This window comes from Macrotis lagotis, chromosome 1, assembly GCF_037893015.1.
Source record: "Macrotis lagotis isolate mMagLag1 chromosome 1, bilby.v1.9.chrom.fasta, whole genome shotgun sequence".
Lineage (NCBI taxonomy): Eukaryota > Metazoa > Chordata > Mammalia > Peramelemorphia > Peramelidae > Macrotis > Macrotis lagotis.
Window position 1 is genome coordinate 642,002,036 of NC_133658.1, and position 18,260 is coordinate 642,020,295.

Below are 18,260 nucleotides of genomic sequence, written 5' to 3' on the forward strand. Positions count from 1 at the left end.
GGGGTGATGATCAACCTTGATGGACTTGCTTGTTCCATCAGTGCAACAATCAGGGACAATTTTGGGCTGTCTGCAATGGAGAATACCATCTGTATCCAGATAAAGAACCATAGAGTATGAACAAAGTTCAAGGACTATTTCATTTAATTTAGGAAAAAACCAGATATCTTATTGACTGATCTTGTTATCTCTTATATTTTTTGTTTCTTCCTTAAGGATATGATTTCTCTCTTATCACACTCAATTTGGATCAATGTACAACATGGAAACAAAGTAAAGATGGGGGGAGGGAAGTAAGATGGGGGAAATTGTAAAACTCAAATAAAATCTTTAATAAAAGAAAAAAATCATAAAAAAGAATATAAGTCAAGATGACCAGTCTATAGTTCAAAGATTGTATGTACTTTATCTTTTTCATTTTGAAAAAGATATTTGAACATGTTCAAACTTATGGTAGTACTTTTCTTTTTTTTTTAAGTAAGTTTCTATTGATATTTTGGTTTTTACATCAACATCTCTTCTATTTTCTTTCCCCCTCCCCCCCAGAAACACTCCATTTAACAAATATATTTTTAAAGACAAAAAGGAGAGAGAAAAGAAGAAATAATGAACTGTCAATACACTGAAAAATTCTGAAAACATACTCAATATGCAAACTTTGTGGACCTTCCTCCTCAACAAAGGGGTAGATTGAGAGATTCTTCTCATCTCTGTTCTTCTGAGTCTTGTTTATTCTTTATAATTTTGTAAAATTTTTGTTTTGTAGGTGATTTTGTAAATGATTGTTCTTTCCAATTTCATTATTGTAGTCATTGTGTATATGGTATCTTGGCTCTGCTTACTTCATTTTATTTTGATTCATATAGATATTCCAGTGCTTCTCTGTATTTATCACATTTGATATTTCTTATACACAGGATTATTTCATTAGATTCATGCTCTGTAATTTGCTTAATTGTTTCTCAATCTGTGGGTACCTACTTTATTTCCAATTCTTTGCTATCACAAAAATTTCTGCTACAAATATTTTGGTGTAAATACCGACTTCTTATCAAATGGCCTTCTTGGGTTATAAGCCTACTAAAGAATTTCTAGGTCAAAGGGCATAGGCATCTTAATTACTTTATTTACATATGTCCAAATTGCTTTCCAAAAATGATTATGCTATTTCACCAACAATGAGTCCTTATTTTCCTATTACCCCTCCAATATTTACAATTGCCATCTTTTGTCAGTCTTTGCCAATTTGAAAGTGAGGGGTGAAACCTCAGAGTTGTCTTGGATTACATTTTTTCTTAATGATTTGGAATATCTTTTCATGTGGCTGGGAATACTTTGCAATTCTTTTGAGAATTATTGTTCATTCTCTTTGACCACATAACATATCTACTGAGGAATGGCTACTGATTTTCTATATAGCTCCTGTTCTTTTTTCCAAAACGTTGCTTTTTCAAATTAATCATCAATATTAACATAATAACATCTTTTTTTTAGTACTTTGTAATGTAGCTTCTCAAAAGTCTGGTGACTCATTTAAGGCAACTATTTTTTCAATGTTGTTTTCACATCTCTTGATTTCAATTTCTTATTCATCATTTTCATCTTATCCTTTCCTATCCAAAAAATCGTTTTCTTTGACAGAGAAGTAAAATAAAAGTTAAAATCTGAGTTCTATCATCTGTTATGACTAATATATCCATGCCAAACAGCAGTCTTGTCCCTTCTTTTTTTATCCCAGTCTTTTTTAAATCAACTTAACATTCATCACCAACCCTAGTTTATTTCAAGATTCAACACCCATGACAATATTCTTTCTGAAGGATAACATTCTTTTGTATTCATCTTCCATTATCTTCCCTTATTTCTGTCTTTCCCACCAATTTTTTAAATTGGCAAGTTGTTTTAACAAAAAAGATACTGCCATGGAAACAATGTAAAGACTGGCAAATTGCCTTCTGTGGAGGGGCGGGGAGGGAAGTAAGATTAGGAGAAAAATTGTAAAACTGAAAATAAATAAAATGTTTAATTAAAAAAAAGAGATACTTCTCAACAAATTCCTAAAAAGAATTGTCTCCTGGCACAGTGGATGGAACACCAGCCCTGGAGCCAGGAGGACCTGAGTTCAAATTCAGTACCTACTAGTTAATACCTACTAGTTATGTGACATTGGGCAAGTCACTTAATCCTATTGCTTCATTAAAAAAAAGACTTGTCTCCAACAAATGCATCTCTCCCCAAGGTTATAAGTTAAAATGTCAAATAAAATAAGGTTTGTTAATTTTTGACTAATAACACATGTTACTTTCCACCTTTGTGCAGTTCACCTACATATCTAAGTTGGTCAATGAGAACTCTGTTCATCTACATTTCTCTTTTTAGAAACTTACCATTTTTGTCCCTCATGAGAATTATTTGTAGTATTCAGATTTAAATTAAATCACAGGTCCCAATGTCTCTCCTAGGGAAGACCAAAGTGGGTTTAATAAATATTACTAATATACTATATAATTACTATATACTCTAAAAGTAAGTATTTAAAATCTGGCCAGTAGAAAAAGGAAATAAAGGGGAAAATTTTATTTCTTCACCCATTACAATTTGTTCTCAATGAAGTATTTCTTTTCTGAAAAAGAGCCTCATCCTTCCCCCCTTCCATTTCACATATCCCCTTAGTTGTGTAAATAGGGAGAATCCAAAGAGAATCCAGATAACTCCAAGCTCCTCTGAAGTCCTCATGTTCTTTCTCTAAGGGAACTCTAAGACCTGGCTTCCCACAATCACCCCAGGTGGTCGCCTCTTTCCTTGAATCTATCCAAATGAGAGAGTCATACAGCCTCAGCTACCCATATACATTTCCTGTATGGGACTCAGAAACCCGCCCTCCTTTTCTAGACTGTTTTTTTGGGTGCCTGGCTCTGGACTCCTCAAGTCCCACCCCCTCCTCCCCAAGCAGAGTTTCACAACGATAGATCTTGGAGTCTTTAATTTGTAGCAGGAGCTTGGAACCAACCCCCAAATTCCTTTTTCAGAAGAAATAAAGTCACCAAACCTTGACTGCTGGGTCCAGGATCCAGGTAGAGAAAGATGGAGTTGGAAGCTCTCCGGACTGTGTTGGGATTCTGCCTTCTCTCAGGTGAGTAAGATGGAGCAGAGGAAGGCCAGGGGTACTCATGAGCACCAACTCCCTTGACCCACTCACAAGAAGAAGTAAAGATTGAATGGTGCTTGAGGGAGACTGAGACAGGGTGGAAAATTAAATCTTGGAGCTCTAGATGTCAAAAAACAGAAAATTCCATGTTCCAGATACTTGGAAAATAGGATCTATCCAGAGATTAAAAAGAGGCAGGGGGTTGAGCTGGGTTTGAGAAAGGGACTGGCTGTCCTTAAGGAAATAACTCTTTCATCCTCAGCATCTTAGTGGTCTCATAAACTAGAAAAAAAAAAGAGATTTACTTAACTATATTGCTAGTCTTTATTCTTGAAGGTTCACCTAGATTGGACCTTTGGAAGAGCCAGATATTGGGGTATGACGCTGACCCCAAACTTTAGAATATTTTTAATGTTTATGAGATGAAGCCTGAGGCAAAATGGCTGATCTTCTTTTAGCTAGGAGGCCGAGATAAGCTCCACATTCTCGCAGCTCCACATTCTCGCAAAAAAAGGGCTTCTATCTTAGTCTTAGCAAATAGCCTCAATTTTCTGATACCTCCTCAATGGTTAACCAGTCAGGTGAGATTCCTCCATGGGATCTGCAAGGTATTTTGCCACAGGTTTATGCAGTAAATGATCTTTCTACATGTTTCCAGGAGAGGAGAAAACCACAGCGACTAGAACCTCCCAGAAGACACTGCCAAGTAATCTGGCCTCATGAGGCTGTAGCCAGTCTGCTTTAGGTAGGGCTTTGGATCCTTTTTAAATCTGGTGTCCAAGGAGTTCTACAGATGCAAGTTCAGAAAATCTTTAGGAAGTAAGCACTAGAGTGACTTGTCTTAGTTATTCCAAGTCATTTCTTAGCATGTGAACCTGAGAGACCCAGTGGAAACCAAAAAGTAATTATTTCCTCACCACTCCTGATACACAGGAACAAATAATAATAAATTAATTCTAATTTAACTTATAGTTCATATTTAAGTTTAATTCAACTCAATAACTATATATTAGTGCCAGACACTAGCAAAACAATAGCAGAAATGGCATAGCTCCTTCTCTCAAGGGACTTACTTACACTCTACTGGGAGGAAACACCATGTATACAGAAAAATAAATTTAAAATCAGAACATTCTATTATCCAGGGTGGTAACCCTGAACAGCTGGTAGAATCATAGCCAACTTCCATGAAATTAACCTGAATCATATATATATACATATATATATATATATATATATATATGCATATATATATATATATATATATATACTTATATGAGTACATGCCTTCTTTCCTAATCAAATGTACACTCTCTGAAGATAGGAACTAATTGATCCTTTCTTTCCACCCTCTAGGTGCCAATTTCTGGCATCTAATAGAAACTTAAAATGCTTATTGATTGATTGGAGGGTGGTATTTGGATAAATATTATTATCCTTGTTTTACAGATGAAAACAATTAAGGCCCTGTGTGGGATTCTTAGGTGGGGTGTGAAATAAAATTCTCATGATCACACAGTTAGTAAAACTATCAAAATGAGTTTCAAACTTGGTGTCACAGACAGAAAACAAGTGGAAGAAATGAACCATTAGTGGAGAAATAGCTTATGTTAAAGCATGATTCACAATGTTTGTGCCCAAACTTGAACCAAAGTGGGAGCCACCAAATATTGCTTTCAAAAGAGATTTGGTTTTGTCTTCTCTCCAGCCCAGGCAGAGAATAATTTTCAAAATGGAGGTTTAAGTTTTGGAATCTATTTGCTGTTTCTCTAGCTCCCAAAGAATTAGATTTGGGCTTGTTTTCAATCCCTGACATCACTACCATCCTCTTCACTTTTAGTTTACCTCATCTCATGTTTTTAGACTTAACATGAAACATGTTCCATCCTTGTGATGACAAAGGCTCCTAGGCAACAAGACACCCTTGGGGGTAAGGATGTGTAAGAATATCTGTTTTCTAATAGTAAGGAAGTGAAAGATTTTAACTTAGAAGTTCTTAATGGATTTGACTAGAGAATAACTCTCCCAGTTTCTATTAAAATTCTAATTACTTACAGAGTTTTTCTTTCCATCTTCTTTTCCAGCTTGTGTCTGGGGGCAAGAGACCATTGAAGGTAAGACAGTCTTTCCTTCATCCGTTATGGAGGTCTAATATTCTTCTCAGCATTAGGCATTCCAAGGAGATAAATCATCAGTGATGTTCCACTACAGCCTTACTTTCCCTTTACTCCAAACTAAGAGACATTTTTGGCCCAGAAAATGAAAACACAAAAGAATATGGAAATCTTAGATATTCTGAAAAAAAGAATTGAATCTCTTATGTGGACTTGAGTGTATTATGATGGCTTTTGGATAGTCTCACCTAGTCCCCTTCCAGGGATTCTTAACCTAGGGTCTATAGATGGATTTTAAAGGGGGTGGGTGAATCCTATGAATCTGGATAAGAAAAACCGATGTCACTATTTCAGTATAATTAGTTTCCCTTTCAAAATCTATGTATTTTATTTTACACATTTAAGAATATTATTCTAAGGAGGGTCCATAGGCTTTGCCAAATTCCAAAGAGGTCCCTAACACATAAAGCTTAAGTACCCTGATCTCATTTAAATGCTTCTCCCCTGCCATTCAGATAAAAAAAAAATGAAGCCCAGGTTGTGATTTGTGTAAAGTCAACTGTTCTTCTCAATTCCCTAGGAAAATATCAATGAGTTAAACTAAAGAAGAGGTGTTTAGTAAATATGGTGAAATCTTTTACCTTTGAGAATAGATTCTTCCTATGTCTGAGTTGGTTTATATATGATCCTACCTAAAAGCAGAGGGATGGACTAAAAGATTTATGAGTTTGTGTCTCATTAACTCTATGTATATATATATATATATATATATATATATATATATATATATATATATATATATATATATATATTTGCATAGCATACTTTGGGTTTCTACATGACCAAGAATGTGCATGTATAAATACACTGTCGAATTTTAATTTGGATCCCTGAAAAAAGGTCTTCCATGAAAGTTTGCTGACCTGTTTTTCTTTCTCTCTTTTTTCTTTTCAGATGACAATAATTATAGTGAGTTGATTATGATCTGCGGAACTTAGTTTTCCTCCATCCTTTCAGAGAGAAATTAAAATGTCTTTGTAGCTGTGAGATGGAAATGTCCTGGGAGGTTTAAGCAGTAAAAATATACTGCAGCATTCAATTATTATTATTATTATTATTACTACAAATAATATCTGACATTTATATAGTGCTTTCATAATTTACATAGCTCTTCTACATTATTTCATTTAATCCTCACCACAACCCTATGAGTTTATCTTGTGTATTATTAGCCCCACTTAATAGATGAAGAAATGGAGTTCCAAAAAGAGACAAAGAGGTTATCCACAGCTGCCCAAGACAAGCTTGTCAAGTTCCCAACTGGAGTATCTGGACGACTAAGGATTTGAACTCAAGTCTCCATTTAGCACTGTACTACAACTGCCTCCTCAGTTCTATTCAATGAAATAAACCTGCATTTAACAAATACATCGAGGAGCTCAAGAAAGAACAGGACTCTACTGAGAAAGATTCCTAGAGTTACTAAAAGGGCAACATAATTGAACTTAAAATTGTCGTCTTTATTAGCACTGTTTGTGTAGAGTTGGATTGAGGCTAAGGAGAGAATAAACAGATTAAAACAGAGAAACCTGAAGAACCTGCCAACCTCACATTACAACTTAATCCTCGTTTCTCAAAATTGTAAATAGCACAGAGTGAACAGGGCTTGACTCCAGGAGGACCATTTAGTGTAATTGTATACTGAGTGGTGTGTTTCCTATCCTGGAGGATGACCTGTAATTTCCATCCCTACATCTCACCTCACAGAGGTCTGCTGGCCCACACTGTACAAATATCTCAGTTCTCTACCCATAGTCTTGGGCAACCATTGCACCTGTCTTCCAGAGTCTACCTTCCATGGCAGGTAGAAAAGCTGTACTTGGAAGGATCCACCGCTCTCCCTTCCTCAGTAGAACTATCAGTTATCAGTAGAACTATAAGTTATCAGATTGATTTCTGTGCTGAGGGACATTCCCTGTCCCTCAATTGAATATGCTCCAGATACCAGGATTTTTAGTTATGATGTGCCATTTCTGAAGGGCTACAAATTGAGGCGCTCTAGTCAAAAAAATTTGCTACTTTAATTATCCCCTTATTCCCCAGTGACAAATTGCATATACCTTTAAGCCTATGGATATATTTAAAATAGGATACTGGCACCTCTTCTTCTCCTGCCTCATATCTCATACTGAATATTTATTAGCATTCCCCCAGTTTTTCACTGGGAAGGGAAACCTAAGGCAGGGATCAACAAATGAACCACAGCCCTGATTTACTCTTATTATCAGTGTCCCATAACTTTGACTTTGTCTCTATTTCCAACCTTCCTTTTTCTCTTTCCTCTGTTATCCAGAATTTGAAGTCTCCATCTCAGGAACTGAGGTGACACTGACTTGCCCCGACAAAGCTGATATCCAAGAAAGCATAACGTGGATGAAGGATAATGTAGAAATCAAGGGTGTGGATACTAATACGCTCACCCTAACAGACTCAGAGACTGAATATAGTGGCCACTTCCAGTGTAAAAAGAAATCTGCATCAGATGGATATTTTCTCCACCTGAAAGCAAGAGGTAACAGAGTTTGGAAATCCAGGTTCTGGGGAAGGACTTCTCAAAGCCTTAGCTGAAACCACCAGCTGCTCTCCTAATTTTACTAAATCCTCTTAAGTTTAAGAATGTGCTGGAACCAGCTTAAATTCTCCATGGATGATTGTTAAATTATCATTATGAGAACTTGCACTTCAACAATTGGCAAACATTACAAATCAAGTCTTAATTTATTGATTTTATTTTAAGAATTTAAGAAAGCAAATGAGAAAAATGTTAATAATTCAAATTATTAAAAGTGTGTTGGATACATTTTCTCCCCCACCACACCCCAAACCAGTTGTTAAACATTTACCAGCTTGCCTTTGACCTTCTTGATTCTATAAAGTATTGGAACTTTAGTAACTTAACCTAGATAACTTCCAAAGTTCCTTATAGCACACATCTCTGATCCTATCTTATAATCTATAAACTAGCAAGGAGTAATTGTGGAGTGGAGAAAATAGAGAGCTGGTCTGAGAGTAGGAGGCCTGGTCTGTGCTGAGGGTTTAAGTGCCATTTAATAATCCTGTGACCTTAGGCAAATCAGTTATCCTTTCTGGGGTTCAGAAATGAAGTTTGGACAGAAGATTCCTAAGGTCCCTTCCATATTTAACCTTCTGAGATTCTGGGTTCTGCTTTTTTTTTTTTTTTAGGTTTTTGCAAGGCAAACAGGGCTAAGTGGCTTGTCCAAGGCCACACAGCTAGGTAATTATTAAGTGTCTGAGACCAGATTTGAACCCAGATACTCCTGACTCCAGGGCCAGTGCTTTATCCACTGCAACACCTAGCCGCCCCTGGGCTCTGCTTTTATATGAATGTCATTTACCAATCCCAGAATCCTGATTAATAAAATCACACTCTAAGAATGAGGATAAGAATCATTCTAAAAGAAAACATTCAGACGAGACTTTGTTAGAGGATAAGAGTTCTGACCATAGCGAAGGAACCACTATATGGCAATGATCAGCCTTCCTTTTTCCCTTTGATTTTCCCACCCTTCCCTTCTCTTCCCTTCCCTTCCCTCCCCTCCCCTCCCCTTCCCTCAATCTCCTCCTGACATCTTAACTCTCTCTTTGTCCCTCTAGTATGTAAAGATTGTGTTGAAGTGGATGTGATAACAGTGGCTGGAATCATCATTGCCGATGTCTTCATCACCTTGGGAGTATTGCTTCTGGTGTATTACTGGAGCAAGGGGAGAAAGGCCAGGGCCAAAGCTGCTGGTCGAGGGGGAGGTGCTGGTGGCAGGACTAGAGGTAAGAACCTAGAATTGCAGTGGAGATGGTAAGAAGCATTTGAAACACAAGAAGTCCTGGCTAGTCTGAAGGGAACCATAACAGCAAAGATGGAATGATCTCTATATAGTTAGGAACACAGATTCACCATGATAGTAAGGAATAGAAAAAAATTTTCCCAGTAACTCAGGTCACTGATATTTCTTACCACTTTGGAAAATTTTGTGCTCTCCCATAGTTATTCCCTTTTTCCAATATCCAATTGTTCTCTAAGACAGTTTGATTGCCCTCAAAGAATAAAGGACTACTTGACTTAAAATCAAAAGAATTCCATCTCTGACACTGCTGAGTGACATTAAACAATGAATCTAACAGAACCACAGTTGCCTCACCCATAAAATGGGAAAAATAATCATTATACTATTTTACAGGGCAATTTTGAGGAATTTTTTAAAAATTAAAGCATTACAAAACTATGGATGTTATTATAACCATCTTTCCCTTTTTCTTTCCAAGTGAAAAGAAGGATAGAGGACCTGGGCACAAGAAAATCCAAAAGGGTGGGGAGAAAAGTGAACCGGGTGGGAAAAGAAAGGAAAAAAAAGAGGAAAGCAAGGAGGGGAGGGGGAATGAATGATGCAGTTGCCTATCACTGGTCTAAGAAGAATTGAGTCACTCATAGGAGAAGTTCCTTCTTAGAAATAATTCTTTTTCCTTCCTCTGAATTGTAGGAGCAAACAAGGAGAGGCCTCCACCTGTTCCCAACCCTGACTATGAGGTAATGGGAGGAAAAAAGGTTCAGTCTTTGGGGTCTAGGCAGGGGAGATGGGGAATTAATTGACATTGTCCTCTCTAAATCTGTGGTTCTCTGAGTTACTGTTGCTGACCTCTGAGAGTTCACTTAACTGCCTTTGTGACTAGGAAAAGCTTTAACATTACCATCCTAAGAAAAAAAAGTGGAAATATTCTCAGAATATCTCCCTTATTAATTCACATAAAATGTGAAATTTTCTCAGCAATTAGAATACATGGGAATTTCTGTTCTTTCCATTTATTGACAAAGAATAAGTAAAGAAACACGTTTAAGAAAAGAGAAAATCATTAATTAAACATGATGGGCTTTTTTTACAACACAAAAATGGTAACTTATAAATGTCAAAGAAGCTTGATGGACTCTTGGAGTCAGGAAGACCAGAATCCAAGTCAAATAAGTGGATAAATAAAGTGGATAAATATAACATCTCCCCTGACCTTTCTCTATTCTCTACTAATATTTCTATCTCTATTCCACCTAGCCAATCCGCAAAGGTCAACGGGACCTGTATGCTGGCCTGAATCAGAGAGCCATCTGAGAACTCCTGAAGACCCTTTGTTTTCACTGCAGTCCCTATTCTGGGATTTCCACTCCGGTATGGAGTATCTAAGAACTATAGGAGCCAAAAAGAAATGATTTTCTCTTCTAAATGTTGATTCCAGTTCTAGGAAAACTGACTCTTCTCTCTCTCCACAGTCTTATCCTCAGTTATCTTCTTCTTGCCCTCCATTCTAATTCCTGGATCATGTGGCATAATTATTCCACTAGAATTAAAATTATTTAGATAAAATACAAGGTATAAGATATCGTTCATGACATCATATTCAATCATGGACACCAATCTCAGAAAATCAACCAAAAAATCTAGAGCCTTTGAATCCTTGCTTGTCCCTTTTATGGTTCAATGTATTTTTTGGTCTGCTCTATCTTGTTTCTTTTTTCTTGCTTTCCTTTTTCTATTAACAAATTGTCCCAGTAATCTTTTCAACCCCTTTCTTCATACTGAACTTGTCACTCTTCTGGTGGTTGGCACAAGTAATGTTCTCAAGTGTTCTGGTCCCCACATAGAGTCTGGTCCCATTCTTTCCCTCTAGCTTAATCTTGCCTGCTTTCTTTTGAAATGTCTAGTCTTGAAATAGACTGAAATAACCCAATAAAGTACATTTGAGTTGAAAGAGTTGTTCTTGGAGGAAGCCCTACCCAAAGGTCAAGTTGGAAGGGTTTGAGCTTCCTGCCAACCTGCTCCCATAGCTGGTGCCTCCCTCCAAACAGAAGCATAAATGATGCTCTTTCTTTCCTGGGGGTGGAAAGGATCCCCAGGCGCTTCAGAAGTTCAGGTGAAGGGAAGGGAATCCCATCCTCAGTGCTCCATTGCCATGTCTATTCCTTAAAAAGCTAATTATCATAAGAGGTTTTGCAGTTCTCAAAAAGGAAAATTGCTACTTAAAAAAAATTATTCCAAGCCTGCTGAGGAGACGGGAATTTTGTGCACAAGAACTACAGATATTTTAATATATAAAGTTAGAGGCAGTGTTCTTTCTTGTCCCCTACTTCCCTTGTGTATACCCCTCAGCCCCTGTAGTCCCTATGGGATTTCTACTGTATGCTCTAACCCCACTACAATCTGGGGCATTCCAGAACTACAGGATCCAAAAAGAAATGGCTTTCTCTTCTAAATGCTGGTTCTAATTCAAATCCTACCTGAAATTATTATTGTGAATTAGTCACAATCTCTTTGGGGCTTGATTTTCTCTCCTTTAAAATGAAATAATTGAACTATTTGACCTTTAAAGTCATTTAAGTTCTAGAAATGTGATCTTGTTTTTATATCACTTTAGAGTTTATTATGATCTTTACTTGCCAAAGTTCTCTCAGGTACAAATATTAACAGTTCATTTTATAGAAAAAGGAAACTGGATTCATGAAAAGTTATCCCTAGATTTCAGCAAGGCATTTGACAAAGTTTCTCATGGTACACTTATGGAAAAGATATAATTAGGTAATAGTTCAGCTAGGTGAATTTAGCTGGATTTGAAATTGATTGAAGGATTAGGGAGTAATGAAATAATTATCAACCTGATGTGAGATCTATAGCATCATGCAACAAGAATCTGCCTTTGATTCTTTATCAAATCTCCATTTAGGTGACATGTTTATCAAATTATAAATTGTATCAAAGCCTTAAGGAATAGCTAGTGTATTTGAATGACAGACTTTAGATCTAAAAAAATCTCAACAGGATAGAATGTAATAAAATTTAATTTAAAGGGTATAAATTTAAACTACTACATTTGCATTAAAAAAAATCAATTGCACCAGTCCAGGATAGAGAAAGGCAAGGTTAGATACTTCATATTCACTTTCATGTAGTTCACATTTAAGAAACTTGGAAGTTCTAGTGTACTGTAAGTTTAATATGAGTTGATAGTATAAAATGACCTCCAAAAAAAGTTGATGTGATTTTAGGCTAAGTTAACATAAGTACAATATCTAGAAGTAGAGATAGTATTCCTGCTGTATTCATCCCTGATCAGACCATATGAGTCATGAAATTAGAATTGGAAGGGATCTTAGGGATTACTTAGTCCAACTGCTTCATTTTATAGATATGGAAACTAAAGGACCTAAAGTGTTGCAAATAGTATATAACATAGCTTGGATTCAAATCAGAGTTTTCTGACTCCAAATCAGTATTTTTAATATATTCGGTTTGGGGTGTCCCATTTCAGAAAGGACATTGTCTAGCTTGAGATCATTCAAAGATGGGTCACTGGGATGATTACAAGGGGCTAAAAAGCATAAGGATTAGTTGAAGGATAAGTGGGAATCAGAGAAACATAAATTTAGAGCTCAAAGGAACTCAGAAGGTCATCTAGCCCAACTTCCCTATTTTACAGATGAGGATACTGGCCCACAGAGAAGTTGTGGTTTACCCAGAGTTGTACAATGGCACAGCTGGGATTTGATCACAAACACCCTATCATTAAATCCACTTGTATCCTGCTGATGGGATAGATGTCTTCAACTATCGGAAGGTCTTTCAGGTGGAAGAGGCCTACAGCATGATCTTGGCTCCAGAGGAATAAGCTAGAAGCAATTATTGTGAAATACAGAGAGGAAGATTTCAACTCTATTTAAGAATAAAACTTCCTAACAATTAGAGCTATTCCAAAATCAAACTGAGACCTGTTAAAGACCTTAGATTTAAAAAGGCCAGTGTCTCCCACTGCATCCAGGGGCATCTTGATCCATACCTGGCCACTGGAACCATGTGACTCTGGAGGAGAAAATGAGGCTGGTAACTTTGCACAGCCCTCTCCCCACCCCTCCCTTAAATCCAATTCACCTGTATTTCATGGCAACACCTCCCTGGTGTCATTGTCCACTTAGAGAATGAAGGACAAACAACAACAACAATCCCAAAGTAAAATGAGGTGTCTCAAATGAAACTCTCCCTGGAAGGTGCCTATTTAGTTACAGGATGGGCTCATGAACTCTGGGGTCCTTCCCAGTTGGGAGGGTCTGTTGTGTCTTGCTCAAAGTCTCAGAGCTAGAGCATGATGAAACTCGTGCTCACACCAAGCTTTTTCCCCACTGCCTCATGTGGCCTCTTGTCACAAAACTCCTAGTGATTGGATAAAACAACACTGTTTGTTATTGCATCTGAAGGGCAATTGGTCAATATTTTTAGGTTCAGTTTTAAAAGGGGGAAGGATTATAAGGACCAAAAGTTTCCTACAGGTGAAGAAAGTAACACCTGAGGGAGAGAAGCACCGCTTATCAATGATGGGAAACAAGTTGAGGGATGCAGGTTACAGAATCACCAAGAAAGGAAAAAGAAAAAAGGCTCAGTAGTTGGAAGTGAGGTGGAGGGATGAAAGGGACAAGGCAGAGAGACTCTGAGGTAAGGGACTCTCACAATATGAAAACAGGCAATGAACACTCATTGCAACACTCTTCTCAAAGATCTCACCAATGACAACTAATCAGAAGTTCTAGAGGGGGCCTCAGCAGGATTGGGGCTCCTCTCTTCCGCAAAGGAAGCAGCAGCCTCAGAGCTAGAGCAAGGCTGAGGTTAGATGGGGCAGGATGTGGGCTGCTGAGTTCTGGGAGAAGATGGGTGTGAGAAAACCAGCAACAGTAATAGGCCTTGAAGGCAAAGAGAGCACGGGGGAAGTGGGTGTCCTCTCTCACTCTCCCCAGAATTCATCACACTTAATAGAGAGTGGGAGGATTGAAGTCTCCCCATCATATTCACCAGGCTGCCCAAGCCTCTGTCTCCATCATTCTCTTCTTGTCCTGTCAAATTATCTTCATAGACGGAACACTATCCTACCCACAAGAGAGCTTTATGACTGTGGCTACAGTTGAAAAGACCAATCCCTGATCAGTAGATGAGTGGTCCTTGATACCACACACATTTTTTTTTCTATTGTGGCTATCAGTACTATTTACCCCTAACCAAAATTAACTGTATCTTTCAAAGGTTCAAAAAAGCTTCTCCAAACCTTGTCTACCAGTTGTCAATTATGATGAAGAATAATACATTATTTGCAGCTGTGCTTCAGGGCCCCTTAAAGTTTTTCTCATTTTAACCTCCTTCCAAACTGTGGTTACTTGGTTTAGCAGCATGAGGCGTACAGGGGGCAGGGTTATATTATCATTAAAAAAAGGGAAAACACAAAATTCCTGCCTATGACAAAGTTTTTTTTTCATTTTCTTGGTGGGGTTTTTGGTAAGGCAATGGGATTAAGTGACTTGCCCAAGGTCACACAGATAATTAGTAAGTGTCTGAGGTGGGATTTAAACCCAGGTCCTCCTGACTCCAGGGCCCATGCTCTATCCACTGTGCCACCTAGCAATTCCACCAAGACAAAGTTTTTATCCAACTGGAGAGAGAGAGAGAGGACATATTCACCTGAAAAAAATAAATAAAGGAAGAAGCATAACAATTCAAGAGATGCCATAAGTCAGTAGTTATAACAATAATAATTACACAAAACTGCTTCCTAGTAGGTAGTTGGTCAGATGAGGAGCATGAATGATGAATGTTAAAAGATTTTTAGACCACTGAATGAATGAAAAACATTTATATTATATGCCAAGCCCTGAGAATACTAATACAAAAGAATAATAGTTCCAGCTTTCAAGAGGCTTACACTCTAATTGGGAAAGACAACACATACAGCTCAGCAGTTATCAATCAACAAGCATTGATTTAAGTGTTTACTATGTGGGCTAGAAAACTCCTCTTGAGAAATATATATATATATATATATATATATATATATATATATATATATATATTTATGCTAACGGCAGAAAAATAATAGGGATGGGAACTAGACTTGTGATTTTCTTAGTATAGGAATTACCAGATGGAAAATTTCAATCCTGATAGGCACCTTCCATGAACTGATTATCTTGGAGGATTGCCTTAGAGATCTCTCTAAGGGGTTAAGTATTTGCACATGGCCACATAGCTTTTATGTGTCAGAGATCCCTGTGAGTCCAGAGCCAGAGACCCTTTTGTTGGAGGGGACCTTCTGGGCTTTGAGTAACAACATGCTCCACAGAAGGGCTCAAGCTCTGGGCATAACCAATATGGTACCAGTGATATCTTCTCCCTCCCCAAGGTAGTGATCAGTTATAAAATCAATCTCCAATACAATAGTTGAGATAGTAACACCAACAGTATATGGCTTTGGTTAGTCTATTTAAATCACAGTGGGTGGTACAGTGGGTAGAGACCTGGTCCTGGAGTCTCTCTCTGACTTCAAATCTGACCTCAGACACTTCCTGACTATGTGACCCTAGACAAGTCACTTAACCTTGTTTGCCTCTGTTACTCATTTGTAAAATGAGCTGGAGTAACTTTCCAAGAAATCCCCAAATGGGATCACAAAGAATTGGACTAATTGAAATGACTGAACAACAATCAATTTCAACCTCATTCAGAACAATAGATATCCTATATCTAGTCAGTCAACTAGTCTTTTCTAAGCACTTAATATATTCCAGGCACTATACCAAAAACTGTGGAAACAAAAAAAAAAGATAAAAAACAACAAAAAAACCCAAAATACTACCAGTTCTTGCTTTCAAGGAGTTCATAGTCTTATGACATGGACTAAATACAAACTATATGTAATAAATAAGGATACAAAGGGGCAAAGAGGAAGAAAAACAGGGGAAGCCTTTTTGCAGAAGGTAGGACTTTGACAGATATTTAAAGGAAGCCAGGGAAACTGAGGCAGAGATGAGAAGAGTATTCTAGACTTGGAAGAGAGTGAAAAAACACCATCAGGAGATAGTGTCATACTTGAGGAAAAGTCAAGCAATCAAATTAAACCTAAATTCTCACCTACCTAAGAGGATACTATGGTATAATCTCAATACCTTTTTCTTTGTTAGATGGTGGTGATTTAAATTACTCCTGGAAGGATCTCAGTCAGGTCCTCTCCTAATCCCATGGGACTATAGAATCATAGGAGCTAGAAGGAATCTAAGAAATCACCTAATTCAGTACTCTAAATTATAGATGAGGAAAACTAAAAACCACAGAGAAGTGACTTGTACAAGGTAACATAAATAAAAAGTGGCTGAACCAGTATTTGAATCCAAATCCTTTAACTCCAACTCTAGTGTTCTTTCCATTAAACTTTGCTGTTTTCCTTCCTTCCTCCTCCTCCTCCTCCTCCTCCTCCTCCTCCTCCTACTACTACTACTACTACTACTACTTCTACCATTCCTAATCCCTACTCCTTCCCCTACATCTAGCCCTACTCCCACCCTGGTTCCTAACTCTATCCTCCATCCATCTTCCTCTTTCTCCTTAGGTGTCACATGGTTCACTTTACACCCTAGTCATCTTCTGTCCATCCAGTCTGCCATGGCTCTCTCCAGTCAAAGATCATTCTCAGTGGAAATTTTAAGCTTTCACCCCTGAGGCTTCTGTCACTGGGACTGTTATCCTCCCTTTTCTCCCACCTTGTTTTTCAGCTTTGGAAATATAATCAAATTGGTATTGCCATTGCTACTAGAAAATATATGCCAATAAACTTCTCTGTTGCCCCATTCACCATCTCTGTGACTTTCCAAATCAAAATACCCTACCTGGTCACCATTCTTCTCTATGTCATGTCTTCTCTTTTATCCAGAAATAGTCCAGAGGAGAGAAGCTCCAATTATTCTCTTTTTTAAATTGCCTTCAAAAATCATCAAAAAACTCAAACATTTCAGCATATAAAGAAAAACAAAGAGAAGGATTATATATAAAATCTGTTGTGTTTAGTTTTGCTTTTAATTTTAATAGTATTGAGGGCAATTAGGTGGTACAGTGGATAGAGCACCACACCTGGAGTCTGGAAGACCCGAGTTCAAATCCAGCCAAAGATACTTGACATGTACTATTATATGACCCTGAGCAAGTCAATTGCCTCATAAACACCCTCACAAAAATAATAATGATAATAATAATAATAATAATAATGATAAGGTAGTAACATGATTGCCATTTACCTCTGGTGAATTTATTTTTATTTTCCTCTTGAATATTTTAATGTTTTATTGATACTCATTTATTTTTTATATATCTGTCACTAACCACCTATTCACCACTCCTTTCCCTTCCATTAAAATACAAGCCACTCCTTCCTTGCAACAAAATAAGTATAGTCAATATTTGTACCATTCATTACACTGACCATGTCTGAAAATACAGGTATCAAGGAGATATTTTCACAACTATAAATAAGGGCAGAATTCTTGACTAAACAGGAGATAGAAGTAATCAAAAGTAATGAAGTAGATAATCTGAATTTCATAAAATAGAAAATCTTTTACATAAACAAAATCAATAGTTAGAATATGGAAGTGAAAATTACCTGGTGGAAAAAACTTTATAGCAAATATCTCTCTAATAAAGATTTGATATTCAAGATATATTGATACAAATAGATAAGAAAAGTCATTCCCCAGTGGACAAATAAATGGTCAATGGGCGTGAAAGGCAGTTATCAATATAAGCTATTTAAAATCATAGGAAAAGGGTGGCTAGGTGGCGCAATGGATAGAGCACTGGCCCTGGAGTCAGGAGTACCTGAGTTCAAATCCGACCTCAGGCACTTAATAATTACCTAGGTGTGTGGCCTTGGGCAAACTACTTAACCCCACTGCCTTGCAAAAAAAAAAAAACCTAAAAAATTACAATAAAATCATAGGAAAAATTTCTGTACTACTATTAATAAGTGCAAATTAAAGTGACATTCTGAGGTTCTTCCTCATAAATATCATATTAACAAAACTAACAAAAGATGAAAATGGCAGTTATTAAAGGGACATATTTGTGTTCTGTTGGTTG

The 18,260-nt window shown here is 37.2% G+C and overlaps 1 protein-coding gene across 1 annotated transcript; it reads left to right on the top strand.

Moving 5' to 3' along the window:
- Window positions 1-2,920: 2,920 nt before the first annotated feature.
- On the top strand, window positions 2,921-15,104 carry CD3E (CD3 epsilon subunit of T-cell receptor complex). The gene is made up of 7 exons (XM_074215167.1): window positions 2,921-3,133; window positions 5,233-5,262; window positions 6,217-6,231; window positions 7,616-7,834; window positions 8,938-9,105; window positions 9,816-9,862; window positions 10,380-15,104. The coding sequence occupies exons 1-7, from the start codon at window positions 3,085-3,087 to the stop codon at window positions 10,434-10,436; spliced, it is 585 nt and encodes a 194-aa protein (XP_074071268.1). The 5' UTR covers window positions 2,921-3,084; the 3' UTR covers window positions 10,437-15,104.
- Window positions 15,105-18,260: the final 3,156 nt, after the last annotated feature.

Coding starts and splice junctions, on each gene's coding strand:
- CD3E (XM_074215167.1), top strand. CDS start 3,085: ATGGAGTTGGAAGCTCTCCGGACTGTGTTGGGATTCTGCCTTCTCTCA. Junction 3,134..5,232: donor GGGATTCTGCCTTCTCTCAG/GTGAGTAAGATG, acceptor CTTCTTTTCCAG/CTTGTGTCTGGGGGCAAGAG. Junction 9,106..9,815: donor TGCTGGTGGCAGGACTAGAG/GTAAGAACCTAG, acceptor TCTGAATTGTAG/GAGCAAACAAGGAGAGGCCT.